At 41.8% G+C, this 22,336-nt stretch overlaps 1 protein-coding gene across 1 annotated transcript in view; it reads left to right on the top strand.

The window, feature by feature from the left end:
* The window catches only part of kiaa1549lb (KIAA1549-like b), a gene marked incomplete at both ends in the record, with an annotated part of 53,097 nt that overhangs the window by 14,676 nt on the left and 16,085 nt on the right, over positions 1–22,336 (top strand). The window contains 8 exons of the mRNA XM_079172342.1: positions 6,045–6,413; positions 9,768–10,265; positions 10,379–10,494; positions 13,871–14,090; positions 14,440–14,573; positions 15,367–15,535; positions 20,780–20,839; positions 22,065–22,216. Coding sequence (XP_079028468.1) covers positions 6,045–6,413; positions 9,768–10,265; positions 10,379–10,494; positions 13,871–14,090; positions 14,440–14,573; positions 15,367–15,535; positions 20,780–20,839; positions 22,065–22,216 — 1,718 coding nt within the window. The remainder of the gene's footprint in view (positions 1–6,044; positions 6,414–9,767; positions 10,266–10,378; positions 10,495–13,870; positions 14,091–14,439; positions 14,574–15,366; positions 15,536–20,779; positions 20,840–22,064; positions 22,217–22,336) is intronic.

A 22,336-nucleotide genomic window follows, 5' to 3' on the forward strand; every position in this document is an offset into this window, starting at 1 on the left:
TAGTTTATTTTAGGGACCTCGCTGTCACAAAAGAAAACACAGACTGAAATGCTTCTGAATCATCCTAGTGTTAAAGTGTTAAAAAATCCACATAAATGTTTATAAGTTGCTAGTAGGCCTCGTCTCAGTATACGTTTCATTGTGAAACCACAATAGATAATAGTTCATTAAGACCGTTTTTGAGTGTATTTTCTAGTGGGACATGCAGTATAACATAGTCAGCACTTTAAAAGTAATTAAGTAAAAAAGTTTGAAGAAACTCAGTCAGTTCGGGCCAGTTAGAGGACAACAATTAACAAATGTGGCTTAACGATAAGCATATTTCTGAATGATATTTGAAACACATTGTCATTTATTTAGTAGCATAATTGTTATTCTTTTCTTATTTAGACAGTCAGGGCCCAGAGCTATTAGTTCAGCACATTTGGTTCCACATTTAGGAACTTCATCACTTGACGTCTGCTCATATCAAATATACTTGTTAGTATATTTTGGAACCCTTTTGTACTGATCATTTACATAACTCAGCAACATTACAGTGTTAAATATGTTCACATCGTATCAAAAGATGTCAGCAGCACTGTGCCTATATCATTTATTCACTGAATTGTTGCTCAAAAATCAGTTCAGTTTGTCCGCTGTTTGTCCATTTTCGGCAAAAAGGGTTTGAGTCAGCAGATATATGAGCCGTCATGTGAGAGCGGGGGAATGTGTCCCCTGTCACCTTCGAAAAAGCTTGATAAAAGCCTTAAATAATGTCTCTCTGATACGTCTAACGGAGCCAGTGCCTCGATAGGAACATTATCACTATTGCTTTATATAGGAAGATACAGAACAAATGGCTATAATGTAACTGCATAATATCATCATATCACCAAATCTTGAATGAGGCTAGCTCAAACACAGGGGCAAGGACAGTAGAGAACAGCCTTGGTGAGCAGTAATACGAGTGGACAGAGTGCAACAACATAAGCCATGACTACAGTGTCCTGGGCTGCATCAGGACAGAAGTCAGTGTGTTGACACGTCCAGCTGAAAAAGACCAAGAGCCTTAGCGTCAGTGGATAGGCTGACTTTTATTTGGAGCGAGAGAGAGAGAGAGAGAGAGAGATAGAAGGACAGAACATTTGGCGGCGAAAGAAAACTCTCATTTCCCTGTGTCAGTGGATTGTCCACGGTTGTTTTTTTCCTTCAGTGTTTGTTTCCTGTCATTTTGTCAAGGAAAAGGGTGATAACACTGGTGTCAATCCGAGGGCAGTCTTAACATTGTTTTTGACAGAAATGTTCGAAACAAAAACAAGCTTTGACATGAGAGTTTGTTAGATGTGCGCTTTCGATGATAGTGCACAACACCCAGATTTAAGCACTGCATTCCTCGACCAAGGCTACACAATCTGTAGAATTTGTTATTTTAGGCAATAAAACGTCTTTAAAAATCTGCTAATATATATAGTTAAAGACAATCAACTCAATTTGGTACATGCACCCAAAATATTGCAATCTTAAGAAATACTTAAAAGTGAGTCCGTGTAACATTTGTAGAACAGCGCCCCATGTGCAAGCAAGTGACATTTACCAGATAATAGTACATTCTGAAATGTAGTGTATACGTATAGCAAAGTCACAGTTAGCAGACTGCCTCAGTATTATCAATAACACAACAATATCTATCTAAAGTTACCTAGTATTAGCTAATATTAGCCACCATGAGCTACTGGTCGTACCAGACCAAGTGTGGCTCTTGAATAGAGCAAGGATGTTTTATTTGCTCAGAAGTAAATTCATTTTTCTTTTTTTAATTTGTAAGGAGAAAAGTTTGTTGTTTCTTCTTTCAAAAGTTACAGTCTGGCTTCAAACTACTCTTGGAGTCACACCACAAACCGATTACATGGTGTCCTTGGCCACAGACAAACAGTCACGCTGGACCAAAAACATACTGTGCTTCTTGTCAGCAGTAACAAATGAATGAATGAATGAACCTCTTATAATACCATGTACACTTCTCTGCATGGTTGCAGGGTTAAGTGTTTGCTGGGCTGTGGTCCAGACAGCTGATGCGTGTCTCAGCCTGCTGAGCTGTTTGCAACCTCTGAAAAAAGAAAAAGAAAGAAGCATGGTGCTGGGTGTGTGTGACATCCTCCCTCCCATCCAAACTGTCACCTCAGCAGTGCTTGGCATCGCTACCACCACCACCACCACCCTCCTCCAGCCCCACGCAGACACAATTCCTCCACACACAGACAAAAGACACAGAAGGTATGTGCAACACATATGTTAGGATACTTTCAATTAAAATTCTCTCCTCCCAGACTTTCCTCCACCTCAACACTGACATTCTTAATTCTAATTGCGATAGAACAACAACAGCTCAAAGCAGTCGTAAATATGTGCTGCCGACTTCCATAAACAGCCGGAACATAGGAGGGACTTCTGAGGCACTTCCTCAGAGGCAGTTGAAATGGCTTCCTAAATTTGTTTCTCTGCTCCTAGGGTTCCATCCACCTCACTATTGAATTATGCCCTCTTGTTTACCATTTTCCTCACACAAGAGAACAAAAAACAGCTCAAAGCAAAAGGAGAAGCAGCGTATAATAAGAGTGGAGCAGCGGGAGCCCCGGCAGTGTCATGTCTGTGTCCTGGTAGCTCAGAGATTGTGCTGGCTGCAGAGGGGAAAGAATGAGTGTGGAAATGAGGTCTGTGGTTTGTGTGTGCTGGTTGCAGAAGGTTTTTTAGAGACAAGTCAGGAAGAAGCAGTAATAGTAATCATAGATGCTTGAAATATCAATTTCTTACAGGAGGTTATCGTCACATGGTTATTTAATTCCATCAGCAATCAGTTTCCCCCTTTCATTTCTCAAGAATTGGCTTTAAAGTTGGAAATAATCATCTGATTCCATACCGCCTGATATCATATAGGCCTAAAGCGTTCCTGTATCAGCACAATCCAACTCTTTGTTCACACTGTATGATGTGTACACTGAGAGAAATGTTCTAACTCAACACTCAATGTTTTTTTATGGTTGCCACCATCAACTGGGAAATGGAAATATTAATATATGTCTTGTGCATCATTTTATACACATTTCCCAAATTTCAGCCTGACATTTTTGGCATCTTTGGAAACATTGAGATTGAGACTAAAATGGCAGATGAAGTTCTAGGTGTGAAGAATCAATGTTTGGCTGCACAGTTTGTAATAAAGACTGACCCACCGGTGACTCAGTGGGGTTTAAGACGTTTTAAAGAATATATTGGTTTGTAAAGCTTGTGTGGCTTGCATGGCAGTAACTGTTCTTTATTTTCATGATCCATTAACCTTCGTAAAATCAGAAATCTTAACCAGCCGATGACATATTTGCTTCACGAATGACTAAAACAATGAATTGATTACAAAACATGTTGTTCGTGCCGCTCCTATTGAAATGTCATCCCCGTACTTTTAGTAAGTAATAAATAAATAATACAACGTATCATAAAACCTAGTAACACTTGTAACAGATGATGTGACATCTTCTGTTGCTTTGCTTTCAAGGCTGAAGCTTGACAGAATGAGGAATCACAAAGGTAAATGACTTTAGTAAAGAACCTGCTTGGAGATTTACGACACTTCAATGCAAATTCAATAATTTTCTCATTCTTTGACGCATTCCCTTTTAACCAACTGCTGCATTTATTTCTGGTGTTGGTGGGACTTTATTTTTCCACTGCCCACTATTTTCTCATCCCTCTCAGCCTCTCTCACTATCTCCTTTTATCTGCATATCTTCCCCTCTCTCGTCCATTGTTAAAATCCTCCCATATGCTAAGCTCTGTCAGAGCAGGTGGCAAACCACAGGTGGATCCCACACCTCCGCTCGGACTGGCCTCCATTCGCGCACCCAAAGTTATGTTGCCACTGGGCCCTATAGGCAGGGCAGGGAGGGTGGCCAGGAAGTTCTCATTCAGGTCGATGACCAAGTGGTTTGACATTTTAGTGGCCTTGAAGGACACATATCCTTTTGTTCTGTAGTCTTTTATGAATAGAAAAATACATGTCCCCTCTTCGCACTCTTTGTTTTATGTCAGTGGTTTTTTTTTTAAGAATGGATTAAAAATTGTGGTATAGCAATTTCACTAATCACATTTGAGCACATTAGTGATTTATTGAATAAAAGGAATTAAGTGGGATCCCAAATACAGCATGAAAGGGCTGTCTTTAAGAAGTGAATGGTGTCGGTTAATGAAATTCAGAGATTTATTCCTCTGAAAACAAATTATGAAAAGCATTGTGCCAGTTCTCTGGGATATTGGTGACATTTAACAATACATTCCGAGTTAGTGACCTGGGACATTTACAGCATTTGCAAGTATTACATCCTATTATAGTTTACATTTAATGGTTAGGAAATAAAAAAAAATGTTTTTCAGATAGCTTTACAGTGCCGGCGTGTGAGCACACACTGCCTTAGGCTAATCATTGTGTGCCATTCAGAAAACATGGACTCAATGGCCTCAGTCATTTCCACAGAATGTGTTGGACAGTTCTCAGAAATGTACAGTTTATGTTCAGAGAGTTTTCATTCTATATTCAATCAAACCTGAACAACAGTATGAGTATAAATGACTGAGATGTGAGTATCTTTTATCCTTTTGCAATCCAGGTACATGTTTGTCATCAAAAGGTTCCCTCCAACACTGAAGCACTTGTACGGATTGCTAGCTGGGTGCACTTCAACAGGAGAAACATGCTGAGGGGGTGGAAGGTGTGACAGGACTGCAAAGCTTTACAAATGGATAAAAGAACCCCTCTGTGGATGTGTCGAGGATGTGCTGAGAATAAAAGGAGAGAAGACAGGGTCAGATGAGACAACTCCATGTCTGTCGTCTTGGCGAATTAATCACCTCCAGCATCTTCGTGATAGTTACTTTAATATACACCTCTCATCTCTCTTTCTTCCTTTTATCGAGGCATAATTTCTGCAAAGGCACAAAACACTGTAACACGAGTCTGTGTGTTATCTTAGTTATACTTGAGGACACAGCTGCCATCTCTCTTGAATAGGCTTATTCTATTTGTTCCACTGTATCTCTTTTTCTCTCTTTTGGGAATAAATGTCTGCCCTTGGGCGTGCAGAACTCTTTGTGGCTATTAGAAAGATGCGTGTGTACCTCCATACCTGGCGAGTGATTTTCTTTCACCGTGTCACATTAAAATTACGACTCAACCGTCAATTAAAATATTCTACTCAAAGGTCAATATATTTATCTGACACCATCAACACCATCAGAATGGATCCCTACAACTCCAGCAATCTGGTAAATGTGTACTGTTTGAATGTGGTGTCTTACATGGTGGTGTGAAATACGTGGCTATTCGTCCTGGCTTCATCTGTCATGTTTAGAGAAGGTAATTCTGTGCTGACAGGGAATAGGCAAATGGGCTGTCCGATTTTACAAGCTGCCAGTTAATAGAGCAGAGCATCACTGTCATTTTATACAGTTTTTGGCTTATGGTAGGCAGGAATGTGGTACCACTTTCTAACAAAGCAAACTGTGTAATGGGTTTATGAAATGTAAGTAATGGCTTTAATAAATCATTCACTAATGCTTTCTAGATCCATTCTGAGCCATTGATAAGAATAGCTTTTGGCTTGTCGGGTTGTAGATAAATCCTTTGGCTGGTGTTTATCCTTCTCTAGAATAACATCTGCTTTTTGTTTATGAATAGCTATTAGGAAGAACCTCCAATGGCTCTTTGACTACTTATCTGAACCAAAATTCATTTATTAACATTCACAGCTGCAGACTGGATGGATTATATACCATCCGTTATTGATGACTTATTAATAAGAAATAATAATAATGGCTTTCTAGCGCCTTTCAAGGGACCCAAGGACGCTTTACATACTGTATATGAAGGCGGATAACAGATAACACACAAACATAAAATGCATGTAAAGAGGAGGGGTCTGAGCACAGAGCATGGGGGATGCCTTTAAAAGTAGGCCTTTGTTGGTATAATTATAAGTATTAACCTGTCTTTTCACTTTATTTTCTGTTAACAGAAAAATCCACCTATGATGCTTCCGGCTCCTCGTCTTTATCAAGTGACCCCGCTGTCACAGCTGCTCCTGCTCATCCATTGGCTGACCTGTCGGTGGCGGAGGAGGTGCCTTTCTCAGTCGTCCATTCAGATGGTGACTCAGAGTCTGAGGGGGGAGGTTTATCAGGGCAGCCTGCCTTTTCTTCTGTCTTAACCGTCATGGCAGGTACTGTCAAACATCCAGTGAGCCTTGATCAAAGTAGAACCTCGCCAACCATCACCAGGGACGAGACCCACACCACCCAATGGCCTTCACATAGTTCCAGCCACGGCTCAGAGATATCCTCCTCATCTTTGTCGGCGGAGGACAGGATCAGCCTCGCCAGCTCAGGTCTGACTTCCAGCATGTCTCACCATCACACCACACCCCCTCCAGTTGTTACCATGGCATCGACTGTCTCTGTGCCATCACATGTGTCCTTTATGGATGGAAACAGGAATGGCTCGTCATTGACAGTATTATCTTCTTCATTGTCATCCTCAACGTCTTCATCAGCTCCATCCACTTCCTCTGTGTTGTCATACGGAGTGTCTCTATTTTCTCTATCGTCTTCTGTTGGGTGGATAAACAAAGGTGCTTCATCTCATGGTCAAAGGATTGTGTCCAGCCCTGCCCCTCAGACACCATCACCAGCAGACTCTCTGGGTTGGACACACAGTCTAGCAACCACACACTCCACTACTCATTCAGGTGTTGACCCGCTAACTGTTACACAGGGACAACAAAGCACGAGAACCAAACCATCGCAGTTCCCAAGTGAAACTAGCATTAAAAAGAGAACTGAAGTGACAAAACAGTCATTATACTCATCAGAAGATAAAATCTATGGAGTGAGTGAAGCTTACATAAGGAGTGCAAGCACAAAAGGGATCAAGACACCAGCAACCAGCACATACACATCATACTCTACTCATAACCGTGGAGAAAATCTTTTAAAGATTTTACGCAAAACTACTCAGACCCAGAACCCAGGATTAAACTCTGTATCAGCCAGTAATATTGAAATTAGCACCTCATTTCCCTCCAATCAAGAGAAACAAGCTGTTCAAAGGCAGCAGGGAGCTTTACAAAATCCCACATCAGCACTGCTGTCTGCCCATCCTAAAGGCTATTCAGTTTCTAATCATGTCACACAGCAGATGTTAAATCCAACAGCATATGAGGAAAAGGAAAACAAGACAGCGGAAGATATTCAGACTTTTGTTTACAGAAGCGTTGGAGATACAGTCATGTCACGTCTGAGTTCACATGTTGTAAATCCAACCGTATCACCAGCAATGACACTCAGACCCACTGAGACTCCAGCAGGTAAAACGTCTCCCTCTGAAACTGCAATCACTGATTTAACACCAATCCACGCTATCATGGTTTCCTCAGAGCATGTATCTAATCCTGGTGATTTACTGATGGCAGCGGGTCACGGCAGCCCCAGAGTTCCTGCCATCAATATATATTTCAACCAGGGAGAGATAGCAGCAGCGGAGCTCAAATCCATGTCCACTCAAGCTTACCCAAATAACTCACTTTCACTCATAAGGTCGAGGCCGGAGTCCAAAACTGGTTCCATCCACAGTTCAATCACCAGAACGGGAACAACTTCTTTCCCATCAGAGTCAGATTCGCTTCCGTTGCCAAGTAATATAGTCATAAACGTTCAAGAATTTTCAACACAAACAGAATCTCCCAAGTTCACAACTCAGGACCCGAGAGGACGGACAACGGCAAGAATTATATTTGCCTCCAGCAGTAGGACAGTGCCTCTTTCTGGTTCAGCGTTGCCAGTTAGTTTCGCAAAAGATATGACCCATAAAACCATGTACGAAAGTCTCTCACTCCCCACCCGGCTTACGTACTTACTGCCCTTGTTTCTCAGCGGCAGCCCGAACAACACTGACGATAACACTGGTCTGTCTGCCAATAGTGACGTTCATTTTGCAGACCAACCCAAAGCCTCATTATCATCCCAAATTACCCCTTCACAAAGACCTTTTCAGACAAGGTCTTTACTTACGTTTTTCCACAAGTTTTATACAACTCAACCTCCCAATATATCTCATCAGACAGTGTTTTCGGCTGAAATCTTTGCTCATCTTATAAAATCCGAGAGAGCTAGTCGTGGTACATCTTCGACTTATGAGGTGGAAAACAGTAAAACGTCCCCAGCCGTCGATGTTCACATGACACATGGAGAGAGCTTCCACAGAAATACTGTAAAGAGTTCAGTTTCTCCTTTATTTAATGGAAATGAACAGTCTGCTGTAATCAGAGACACTTTTTTTTACAAGAAGGGTATTTCATCAAGGCCGTTTACAACAAAGGTTCCATCTTTCATAACTTCAAAAGATATTGTCATGTTGAATAAAAGCTCTGAGGGTTTTGGCAAAGGATCTCCCACTGAAATAGCTATTTTTCGGGTAACATCTGATGCTGCATTAGAACCTCTTAAAAGTCTTTCTCGTAAAGACGAATTGACACGCGCAAGCAGTTTTGAGCGGCCTTCTCTTTCCTCGTGGTCTGAAATTACCCTGACACCGAGGACAAAATCCGCTTATCGCTCTCAGGGACCAATCCCCACTGTGAGAAGTGATGGATCAAATTTTTATTCAGGCAGACAAAGAACCATTCCCTCCACTGCTTCCTCTGTTTCAACTACTTCCTTCAGTGATGGACAAAACAGCAGTGGATCTTTTGGTGCTATTTTCAGCTTTGGCACAAAACTAATGGCACCATATAGAAAGTGGAAAACCACCAAGACGGTGTCTTTTCAAAGCACAGCCTTTGAATTAGAAAATACATCTATTGGCTTTGATAGGGCAAGTTCTAATTTCCAAGCAGATGGCCCGTTGTATGAACATCCAAAGCTGGAAGACGGACAAGAGGGTAATGTGCATATATTGAATTCAACTGATCAAACTGTGGTTGCCAGTGATCCAAGTTCATTCAATCCTACAGTTCATTCATCTGTCACACATGTTAAAGGCACATTAGAATATAAAAAAGAGAAACTGAATTTGTCCCCAGCTGATCTCAGATCTGCGGTGACTGTCAATGTACAACAAGGAGCCACTGTAAACACTGCATGGGGTTCAGATGGTTTTCTGCCCCTCTCTCATACAACTACTGACTCCGTAAGATCTTCAAAAGCGTCTTCTCTTGCATCGGTGTATACGAGCAAGCACAGCCCCCCTCTGGCAGATGTTGACTCTCTTGAATATGCTGCTGTCACACTTTCAAACAACCCTGCGCTCAATTTCTCTGGCACCGACAATATCAATAACCCAACTGATTCAATACTGAAGGGGTTAACCCTTCCAACAGAGCTGCGGCCACCATCCTTTTCATTTCACTCATCATCATCAGAGACTTCATCATCATCATCAGAGACTTCATCATCATTGTCAGAGACTTCACCACTATCATACAGTAGTAGTTACAAAGCTTCTCAGTCGTCCTTACATACGAATCCTCACACCTCAGTGTCTTACAAAGCTTCATTGACATCATTGTCATCATCAATATTGTCAATAAAACCAACCATGCACCCAGGCACTGCATCATCATCATCATCATCATCATCATCCGTGTCTGTAAAAGCTACATTTCCATCCTCTTCACCAAGTCTGACCTTATCAATAGATCCTGATCATTCAGAGGAAGTGACTGAGATGTTTGTTGTCCACACAGAGGCGGGGACAGATGAGTTAACCGCTGGAACATCCAGAGATGTTGCGCACACTTTCCCCAAAGAGAAAGCAACCAGTTTAGCCCCCTCTCAATCAGTCAGAATCACCATTTCTGCTGGGCCCACCGAGAGGACATCTCAGGTATCACCTCTGCACCCTCGACAGGACACCCCGACAGACTCTGTCCAGCTTAACACCACAACTGTAGCTTCAACTACCAAAACTAAACACCCCACCACTACCACGCCTTCCCCAAGAGTCACCACTGGAACCACACAGTCTATCACCACTACCACACCACAGCCTGCACCTGTGACCAGGAGAACGACGACCACCACAACCACTCGGACTCAAACCAGCAGGAGAACGTTCACGCCACCATTTCCCAGAACGAACCCTCCCAGGGACACCAGCGGCATCTTTATATCCCCTTTTACCACCACCACAGAGGCTCCACCACAGCAGTGTAACATCACAGAGAGATTGTGGGTGAAAACAGGTAAACAATTCTTCTGACACAGTCCTAGCAAAATGATTTGAATTATAAAATCGTATTACTGCTGTATGTCTTGGTTTCTCCCGTTATTGTCTCTGTCTCTATATCCCTCTTAGTTGTTTCCATTTATGTGAGAAGAAACAGGCTGGACAGCATTCAGAGGCAGAACCTGCGAAGGGGACTAAGTCAGGGCCTCCGGAAAGCTCTGAATGATACTTCTGCTCAAGCACAGGTCAGACTGTTGTCAGTTACTGTTGATCACTCAAGAAAAATACAGCTTCTGCAAGCAATAGATATACCCTTAACATCCATATATCTATAGACTCAAATTGTTGATCAGTGGAATATTGTGAAACCATGTGCTCATGCTTGTGCATCCCTTTGCGCATGCACGAGACACCAACAAAACTGGCACTGTTAAAACCTCTACAAAAACTCCACAAGGTGCCTTTAATATATGTTAACTTCACAATATATATAAATGAGCATAGCTGTGAAACGGTAACAACTCATGTAAGAAGTGCTCACAAATGCTCTGATGCTGATGTAGCATGCTTAGTTTACATACAAATATTGTAATCTTATCATACTTGTCATCATTTCTTTATTATCTCTACAGCATCAATACACAAAAACAGATTGAACAGTTTGACCAGTTGCCTACGATCTAAAAAACTTTTTATAGCTGCTAATCTGAATAAAATGAACAAAACAAACTGTTGCTGGATCCTGGCTGAATAAGCAAGCTGTTTTCTAACACTGGTGAACAGTAAATGGTTCCTAATTGTGCCCTCACCAGAAATCTGGTTTATTAGCGTGGTGTGAATTAGACACTTGTAGCAAGGACCCTCATGTAGGCTATGTGAGTAGAGATGAGGACTAATATAGAAATTAGGTTGACTGAATGTGTCCCTGAAGGTTTTGGGTGATGTCACATATTTGAGTAACTGTACCAACACTAAAACAAGATGTAGATTAGGACTGTAGCAGAGCTTTAGATGAGAACTGTTGCTCCAATTTCCTCACATTCATTTATTTACAATCAGAGTCATCAGAATCAAGTCACATTTCACCAAAAGGCAATCTTACCACAGCAGTGGACATACTAGATTTTGGTTTAACAAAAAAATCAGGAAGTAACCAACCAAAGCATTTTGCAGCGCCTTCTGAGTGTTGTTTTGAGCAAGTGTTGAGTACATCTGTGTGTGCATGTTTCTGTGTGTGTGCGTGTTGTATATCCGCAACCTGGTGAAATGGCTCGGCGTGTTGTATTTCTCAAAGTGGAAGTATCAAATAATTGAGAGTGAGGCCTGTGTATTCGTCCTGCCCATGTGAAGGTCAATGCTCTCATATGTTCTCTCTCTCTCTCTCTCTCTCTCTCTCTCTCTCTCTCTCTCTCTCTCTCTCTCCCCCCCTCTCTTTTTGTAGTCTCTGAAGGTGTCTTGCTTCAATGCACTCCTGTCACCCATTTCAACATTGCTTGGGTTCCTTTTAGTAGCACTGCTCTCTCATCCAATGGGAAGCAAGCTGTCGGCGAGGGAAATTGCTTCTGTGTTTAATTATAGGTTATAAATGGTTGGGATGAGAGCGATGTGCTGTGCTGATGCTAAAAAGATGATGAGAAATAGACTAAATGAATTGAACCTCAAGGCTAAAACCACTTTGAACCTTCAATAAGTATATAAAAGTAAACTACTTTTGTGTCTTGCACGTAAGGCTCTCCAGTGACTTGAAACTTTTCGAAAACTGACTAGATCTGTCGGGTTAATCTGTTGGCAGTCTTTCGCACTCTTTGAGATAGAGTAAGTGGGAGTGTTACCAATCTCTGGCTTTGCTGGAAATGCAATCTCTTAATAACACCTTCACATGGGTGAAGCCTGAGAGGATGAAGTGATAATAAAGGGCTCTTTTCACAGAGCTCTTAACAAGGCTGAATTGTGAGGAGGCAGAGTGGTGATTCTCAGCTACAGAGAAGATAGGCCCTCAGTGTTTTAGCCAGTGGATCTCCTTGTCAGCGCAGGCTTTCAGATGGGTTCAGATAACAGACCTGCATGGTTTCACTTCACCTCACCTACACACACACACAGTTTCGCTGCATCTGTCATCATCCCTTTTCCGGTTTCCTTATAGTTCACCAAAAAAAAACCTCTTACTGACAAACACGTGCATTTGTTTTGCATTACACACACAGTTACAAAACACACATGTTTCACTTGTGTTTTGCAGTGATACCTGGCCTTGGTTAGAAGTGAAGGAACATAAGCTTCTTTGTCCCAAACTCCCTATTTAACAGTCCCTCCTATGTCTCGCTCATCTTTAGTCTCCTCTCTCTCTCTCTCTCTCTCCAGAAGCCCTTCAGCCCCTCCTGGTTATCTCTCCACATATCTGTATTCCATAATCACTCTCTCTCTCCCTCCTGTTGCTTTCATTAGCGAGTGGTTAGAATACACTTTAAGTGCTCCATCAATCTAAAACAGTTCAATATCCTGTCATGCAGCTCATTTGCTAGTATGACTGATTAACACTACCTTCTGATCCTGCTTAAAGGACCATCACAGGAATGTGTTTTTGGCGATTAACTTTAAATATTTTACATCACGGTCGGCCATTCTTCCAAAGAATGCGTACAATTTTGGATTGATTTTCTAGCTTGTATGCATTGGATGGTTTCCTTTCATACATTTCATCAGTATGGTATGAAATTAAACTTTCAGCTTGCATCAGATAGGCCTTTTTCACAGCAGGTATTTTCACTTGTCACAGTAAAAAAAGCACAGGTATTACTAATGACATTAATATTGGTAAGTTTCTCTCTGTTTACTGTTATGGAATAGCTGTATATTTGGAAAATGGTTGGCAGTCGGATAGATACTACGAGACAGGATTTGTCAACCGTCAGAGAATTGATCATGTTATAACCACAATTAATTAAACAATATAACCCAACAAATCATCTGATCCCTCCGTGAAGCTGGCTGTGATAGGAGGTGAAACAGGCTTGAAACTTTCAACCAGTGGGGGTGTTATGACCATATGCGTCATAAGGTATATTGTTGCTCAAATTATGAGTGTGACTGATGTTTGTGCTGTTTTACGTCCCTGCCTGAGGGTGGTGCAGTTAGCCTTGTATTCTGTGTTTTCAGTGTGTTGCATTGTAGGTGATTGGACTGGAGATTGTTAGTGCTTGCTTTGAAATGGGACCTGCCGAGTCCGGCACTCACTCATTTCTTCTCCCTGGCTCCCAACCAGTCTGTGCTGCACTGCTGAGTGGGTCCTTGATCCTAGGGTATACTGATCTGGTGTAAAAATGTAAAATGTAGCCTAAAAAGCAGTCCTGGTAACTTTTTAATTTTCTTTAATTTTGGTATGCTAGGTAAGATAGCTGTATTCATAAAGATTGTTTTGTTGATTGTCCTGGGCCATGCTCACCCTGACGCTTGTTCTACCATAACTTGATAAATCAATACTGTGGACTGTAGCAGCCGAGTTACTCTTTAATATTACCCACTCAGGTATAAGCATTGTGCAATTAATGGGCTAAGATCGTACAAACTACCAATATGGTTCTTTAAAGACATCTAATTCCCTTCTCTACTTTACCCTCTCAGGTGGAGACAGTATTTGGTTCTCCCAACATGACGGTGGCTTATCACGTGACTGGAGGGGACATGGTTTACCCTCCCTCTGTAGTGCTTGAAGGCTTGGACTCTTATGGCCGTGATAAGCTGATTTCAGACCTGCGACAGTACCTCCCGATGGTAACAGCCCTGCCCCTCCCAGTTGCATTATGGAGATCCAGCCCAGCCACTGGCTTCCAGCTGAAAACAGGTCAGCTAGTGTTCAGTCAGGATGAAAGAAAGAAATAAGTCCGAGATGAGCTTGAGACATGCTGTTATTTGTGCCTGCTGTGATTGTGCACTGGGGCAATTTCAGTGGAAACTAGGTTTGAGAAGTAGTACAATAAAATACATCTTGTGATACTACATAAGGTACATAAGCCCTACAATTATATATGTCATATTCCCAGTCTTCACCATAAATACACACCACCAAAGGCAGCAAAAAAACACAATGCTTTAGCATCCTGAAGAATTCTTTAAATATATATTATATATTTCATCATTAATAGTTTTGCCAGTGTACATTTTTTTGTGCTCATTTTATTTTTATGCTCTAGTGCTACAGTTTGTGGGAGCAGGCGATGATCCTCGGTCCTGTCGGTTCTCTCAAATGATGGAACAGAGGCTTGAGAGGGTGTTTTCTGAAGCACAGGCCAAAGTGCTCAACACCAACAACAGACTCTCTGTTCAGGTACTGTGATGTAATAGCCGTGTAGCACTGTGTTTACGTTTGCTTACTGTTACAGTGGTAAAGCTGTGATTTGTAACATAAGGCCAGTGTTGACATGTGTGTAGTGTTATGGTGTTCATTGTACCTAAATGGATGAAAACAATCCGAATCTGACTTTGATATAGATCTGTTACCTCTTTTTTGGGCAATGACGTGTATACAGACACATCCAGCAACACAATGAGAAGTTAAGCTAGATGGTGAATACTAGAGTTTGCTAAATAGTGTTTATAATATTAGAATGTAAGTTCAACAGTTTTGTCCTCTATTACACATCAATATTACCACGTGGTTAGGTGATTTGGCAGCTACAAACACATGCAAATTGTGTGCAATTTATGCAAAGTTGTCCCCCTCAGGCTTTGCCTTTTAAACAAGAGCAGCTTCTGAGATGCAAATTAATTATGTTTAAGGAGTCAATGTTTGTATTCATTTTAATGAGCTGCAACATTAAAGTGCACCCTATTTTAAAGCTTATTTGACGATTATGCATGGTTGAAAAAATTAACACTCCAATATTTTAGCACTCTTTAATGCCTTTGCCAATTTCTCAGCCATTGTGTTTCTTGATGATTTTCATATTTGTTGAGCCAAGACAACAACCGTTTTTTGTCATCTCTACTATTTCATTTTGTTTTACAGGATTTGCGCTAATCCCAATGTAAAATAATGTAATCCCAAGCATTTTATATGTTTATACCTATGTTTTTCTGTCTCCTCTTCTGACTCTGAGCCTGTATCTGTTCCCTCCCAGATGCTGAGTGTCTCCCAGGCAGCTGGTTCTCCTGCTGTGTCATTGGTCTACACTGTGAGGAATGGGACTGTCTTTCTTAATGGCACCACTGCCTCAAATCTCCTTGGTCAGCTGTCAGCTGAGCTGGTGGGCTACTTCCTCTTCTATCCACCACTTATGATTGCTGAGCGTAAGTTACAATTTGTATTCAAAAACCCGTCTGTTAGTCAGGAGTAATTCAACAACCATACAAGAAGAGACACCAGAAGTAGTTCTTGTGTTCTCTTGGGAAAGATTTGTTCTCCAAATACAAACTAGATTTAACACCAAAAAAAACAAGTGCTGTGCTTTTACTTGTTTTTCTTTATGTTGAAACCTTCAAGAGGTCTAAACTTTTCAGCCTGTGTCTTACAAAGTATGCTGGTTTCATATAGTTTTAGACCTTTGGGCAAGGGAACTGATACTATATATTGATTGACTACACTAGTAGAAATCAAGACTGAACCTTAGGAACTGCAGTTGATATAATGTAGTGAAAGTAGTTGTTTTCTGAGCATTGTTTTGTATTTACATGGACCGGTTTATCGCAGAAGGTCTATCTAGACCAGTGATTCTCAACTGGTGAGTCGCGGCCCACTGAAATGGGTCGCGACCCACCAGTTTGCCTGAAAGAAGAAAAAAAAAAGTCCTGTGCTTTTATTTTGAAGGGGATTTTTATGCAGCGGAGTGCCGTCTATTTACACTCCTTAACAGTATTTGGCGTTGATGCCTTGTAATGCTAATAGACACCCACTATTTCACAGCATAGAAGAGCACCCTTAAAGTTTGTTTTCATGTGCTAATTGAGCAAAACGCAAGTACGACACCGACTACATGAGATATGGATTCTCTTACATTAAGGACAAAAGAGGGCACGATCCTCAGTGTGTTTTGTGCAGCGAGATTCTGGCACAAGAAAGCATAAAGCCGTCAAAACTGAAGCGGCATTTGGAAACAAAACACCCTTCTCTCAAAGATAAACCTGTTGAGTACTTTCAAATACAACTTCAAGACCTGAGGACATCACAAATTTGTCTTACTTACCTGCAGCCTTGGACATGGTGAGAGAGGTGTTGGCTCAATCAGCAGCGGATAAACTGAAAACTATACCTCTGTCATTTTCCTCGATTTGGGTCGCGGCTTGTCATTAAGGGGTAATGGTGGGTCCCGCAGCCAGACCAGTTGAGAACCACTGATCTAGACAATGGTAGAACTCAGGAATCCAATCGCTAAGCCTGACTGACATCCAGCTCCTCAGTAATTGGATGTTAGGGATTGTTCTTCCGCTTTTACGATCACTGTTGTTTTTTAATGATTGAGTCACTTAAAGATAGTTAGATGCAAGGACACAACTAAGCCCATGCCTTTCATCTTAGCCTCCTTTGAGGGCATACTCAGCCACGCCCTCCGTCTTTGTTAGAGTTGTGCTCAGAGAAAACCAAATGAAGAGTGACAGTGAAACAGCGGGAGTCTAAACAGCAACCTTAGTAGAGTCCCAATGTGTCGCTTGTTTCTAATGTAAACTGCTCAACAGAGAGAGATATGGCAGATGTAGAACTCTGAGATATAATTGAGACATCACTTTTATGGTACTTCATTGATCTCTGAAGCAGAGATTCAATGTGTGCTTGACTTCGTTTACAGTAAATTCAGAAATATAGGTTCAGCAAAAGAACAAGGCACCGACAGCTGATATAGGCATTTAAGCTCCTTTAACACACACAATTTCACACATGGGTTTACAGCAACCCAGCAACGCAGTTTTTATCTTCAAGTCTATTTTCTTCAGATTTACACTTCTAACTACAGTGATTTTATTTTGGACTGCCAAAACTCAGATGACCTACACTCTGCACTGTGCCTTAACGTATACTGTGTAGACACTGACAGAGGACCGAACTGCTTCTCTTCTAATGTGCTGCTCACTCTTCGCCTCCTGTCTAGACACGGTGTTACAGGTTATCAGAGTTCGAGGATCATTTATTGTTAATCTGCAACACAGGTTTGTCCAACATCAACAACAACAGCAGCAACAGCAGCATCTTAACATTAAACATTTGACATCTGGGAAACATTGTCCATCAAATTTGACTACTTGAACACCAAGCGTCATTGATGTAAACACAGAGTCTGCCTCCTCTCGTCCCACCAGAGTCCAGCACACTGACTTGCCCGTCAAGTGCAGCCTGACCTGGTATGCAATGATGGCGTCAGGTCTCTGTAAAGATGCGGGCACAGCGGTTTCTCGTTGCTGGTTTTGGCCTGAAGTCGTATTTCATCCATCGTATTTTCCTGCGACCAGACATCAGCCAAAAGTAGGCTGGGTAGTAGAATAGCCTTAGGTCCAAGGGTTAGCTTAGCTCCCATCCCGGCTCTACTCCCTTTACTCCTTGGACGACTCCTTTTTAGGTGGCGTTTGGTCCGGCTGGTCTGGCTGGGTGGTTGAAAGATGCCGTAGGCGATTGGCTCAAGGTCCGCTGCACTAAATCCAATCCCCATGCTTCCTTTTCCGATGTTCAGGGTATCTCTGTAATATAATATCTGTAAGTTCAGGTTACTGCTGCTGAGGCTGATGGGAATGTCATTAGTTCTCCAGACAAACATCTCAGCTAAATCCATAACCATCACAGACTCATATATAAGTGCAAAAGGAGCCTCAGTGTCTTACGTTATGTAATCTCTGCCTTACCAAGCTTAAGGAGGTGTGGTGAAAATCTATATAAAGACATATTGGTTCAAGCAGACTTTGGAAATCCAGGTGCAGGCTCTGGAATGGCCCATGCCTAGAAATTACACCTCTGGTTATGCCTCTGTTCAAGCCGGAATAAGTCTCACTTGCTTAATTTTAATGGTTTCTAACCAGATGCAGTGCTTACATTTCTCCAGACTTTGGTCGGTTTAACAAGACAGAGCTTTCGCTATGCAAGATCATGCTCAGGATCATAGCAGAGCTGATGCTTGAGTCAGGAATTAAGTCAGGGGCTTCCCTGTATCACCATCTAGCTGTGCCCGATCAATCTTTCTTGTTCAACTTGGCTGGGGTCAGTGGGTAAATGGGCTACAGATCTTCTCTGACTTCCAAGAGTGTACCTGGCCGGGCCATATTTTGCACAATTTAGAACCAAAATGTAATGTTCAGTCATGTGCTGTTAGTATTGGAGTATGTTAGATAATGTCTGTATCAGGAAAGACACACATTGTTTACCAATCCAGGAGCTGGACTGTGCTTCCCTCCTCAATTAGACGTCTAACCACACAGAGACCAACATTAATGGTGTGTTAGTGTGCTCCTATACCCTGTGAACTGGTTCGTTTGTCCAAATGGGATCTATTTAAATGGGACCGATGACCAGCTGAACCAAATACCTGGTAGATAAAACACGGTCACCTAATATTTCACCACTTCACGAGATTATGTGGGCAGCATCAATACCCTATCACACAATCAACCAGCTTGCAATGGATTATGGGATACTGAGGGCCACAGAAGATGCAGATATAAGATTTACAATTTGAAGGCTGTTTCCTCTTAAACAAAACTTTCCGGGCTTGTATCCCTTAAATCCAGTCTTCGAAGGACGCAGCCCCTGAATTTACCCGTCTCTAAGTCCCGCCCCTCAAACACAGACTGGCCAATCATAGCCTAGAATCGACTATACAGTTCTGCTCCATAGACTGTTACAGATTTCCTTTATTTTCAGGCTGCTTTTGGGGCAGGCGGTGCAGCATCAGTGTCACTGAGGGCAGTTTAGATGTACACACTGTTTAAAACAAGATGAATAGGTTATCTGCTAGTGAGCATTCAATTAAAACACCCTTTGTGTTGTGATTGAATTTAGTTAGAAAGTGAAGTTACCCACGGGCAGGATGATTCAGTTAAGGAACAGAGAAAGAGCGGTAGCCAACCCAAGACCAAGAAGGGATTCTAAGAAAGCATAAACTGACACAGATACAAATACAGGAAGACAGTAGAGTAAATGAATAAGAGTGTGTGAGAGTGCTTTTTTTTTGTTTGTTTAGTAGGCTCGCCATTAGTGATATTACACTGTTCGCAGGAGGTGTGAGCATATGCTGGCAGCGGCTGCCGCCTTACTTCAAAGGCGATTACCGCAGTAAATAATTAATAGTAGGGGATTCTCATACCACCTTGGGCTTTGCGCTGACAGAAAAGGCCAGGGATCTCACACCACTCCGCAGTGTCTGTTTGTAGCACCGAGTATTCTGTCGTTCCTGTGGTGCTTGTGTAGGCTGGACGGCTGCACTCGGCTGCTCTCCTCCCCCTCTGCTTTTTAACAATTTCTCTCTGGTGGAATATAAGCGGAGCTGTTTGCAAAATGTTTCTCATTAGACCATAATGATGATTTTTGCTGATGTAAAATATGCAATAATAGCTTTCTGTCTTTGAATTGTAAGCTTTTTTTTTTTTTACATTTTTGGAATGACTTATAAACGCTGGACAAATGTATCTCCCAGGTTCTCATCACACAACAGCACAGGCTCATGTGAAACCTCCTGACCGACTAATATTCCACTTATGTGCAGACAATGTTGGACTGATTTTGCTGACAGCCCTGCAGCCCTCTCCACAGGCAATGCCAAAGCCCTTACTGTTCCTCTCACCCTGCTCGCCCAGCACCCCTCTCTCCTGTCACGCCCGAGTGTACATCTATGTAGCAAGCCTGCTTTCACAGGCCAGCGATACAGCATTGCCCCAAACACTGCACCAGCCTCCAGCACAAGAGCTTAATCAAGCAGGAAATAGATGTAAAAGAAGACTGAGACAACCAGAGTTCAGACAGCTGAAATCTCTCCTTGTTTATTTGTCTGACAAGTAGTGGTAATGAGGATTTAAACTGAGAATTCAACCACACAACAATTGTTCCCCCTCTCCACAATACGTTTAGGAGGCTTTTATACATTTAGCCCAGGTTTATAAGCACTAACACATTTCTGGCTAGTAATACCACCTCTTGTGGCATTGATAACAGTTTCAGCAGTGGAAATAAAATGATTGTTGTCGTTGTTTTTTTGCATTTTGTGAGACTGAAGACTGATAGAAAGGCTGCCGCTATTTGTTGACATGCTTCTTAAAATTTGAAAAGGCATATGTAAACAAAACTGCAGCGTGAGAAGAGGATCCTGGATTTGGAATTAACTGCTTTCAGTTTGCAGTTTCACCTTGTGTCTTTTTTTGTCCAATTTCACTTTGTTACTTTTTTATGATATGCTCTTGCTGCAATAAAAATCAAACAATTGAATATTGAATGAAAATGTCCCCATACAATATAATTCAAGGAAATAAAACAGTCTTGTGAAGATTGGAGAGTAAATTGAAAATGTTATTTCATGGAGACTAATAATCAGTGCAAAATGATTATGTTTCATGTCCTTGCAGCACTGGAGTATCACAATCTGAACACCTCCATTGCTACGAGAGACTTCTGGGTTATTACTGGTAGGTACATCATTGTTTCTTCTTTGTTTTTTTACTAACTAATAATAAACACAACATCTTCTGGGGCAACTTACAATATGTGTGTTATGTTGTATGATGCACACATTGCAATGCTGCTGTGAATTGTCTGTCGACTCATGAATCTCCAAAAGTACATATTATTTTCTTTCTTTCTTTACTACTTCATGACACAAAAAAACAGCGGAACAGGATGTACGTATGTGAAAGAAATGTACTTTTACATTTGTGATTTCAGGGCACTATTTATGGAAAGTTAAACACATCTGTGGGGCGACTGTGGCTAAGTGGAGAGCAGGGCCGTCCTTCAATCAGAGGATCGGCGGTCTGATCCCCGGCTCCGCTAGTCGCATGTCGATGTGTCCTTGAGCAAGACACTTAACCCCAAAATTGCTCCCGTAGCTGTGCCTATGGTGTAGAAATGTGATAGAATCTGAATTGTAAGTCGCTTTGGATAAAAGCATCTGCTAAATGACTGTAATGTAATCTGCTTATGTTTATAATGTAAACTGTCTCCTTTCACTGGAGCAATGAGATGCTCTGGATTGTTTATTATTCAGTATTTCCATATATTCCCAGCAACATGAATACATTTCACAGTTTTCAAGGGCGCACACACTGCTATACTGTATAATGGATGGGCTTTTGAGATCAGGCTGTGTGGCTCTTAACCCTGCACTTACTGCAGTGAGAGGCAGCGTCAGTTCAAGGTCATCCCCTATATAATGGGATTTACTCACACTGAACAAGATGTACAACCAGGATTATAGCTTTTCAACTGTTGATAATGCCGAACAGGTGAAAGTTGCAGTAAGGGATGTTTGACTAATAGGGGACAGGAAGACTCCAAAACAAGCTTTCAGGAAGCACAGGCCGGATTTGTCGTTAGTTTATTAAGTTGTTCTGGCGTATAACAGCTTGCCATCAGACACAGAACAACATGAGCCTCCCATAAGGCTGTTTTAGTGCTGCTGCTCGGTTGGATGGCATAATTATTGTCCACAGTAACTATTCGTTTACATTAAATGGGACATATACTGGAATATGAAAACGAAGGATGCTCAAACGTGTTTCCAGCTCACACACGTACATTTCTAATCTTGCCTCCAGCTCTTCTTTCGCTGTGTGACTCTCTTTGCTCCCCAACAATTTAATTTCACTCTTAACAACCATATGGTCATCCTCTTTCTTTTGTATACATTTGCAGTGATCCAGGATGTGGATAACGCCAGTTTAGAGGGACAGTACCAAAGCTTTGCCAATCTAATGGAGCAGCGGCTGGCAGAGCTGTTTGTGCTGGCAGGTCAGCAGGGCACTCGTTTCAGACGAGCCACGGCTGTAGGCAGCTACACTGTCCAGGTAAGAAACTGTCACGGCAGCCCATGAGGAATGCCAAGTCTAACTTTCTCTGGAAGACCAAACAGTCTGCGATGCTAAGGGATAAAGAGTGAAAACAGTAAATCATTCTTATTCTGATGT

This window comes from Pholis gunnellus, assembly GCF_910591455.1.
Source record: "Pholis gunnellus genome assembly, chromosome: 1".
Taxonomy (NCBI): Eukaryota; Metazoa; Chordata; class Actinopteri; order Perciformes; family Pholidae; genus Pholis; species Pholis gunnellus.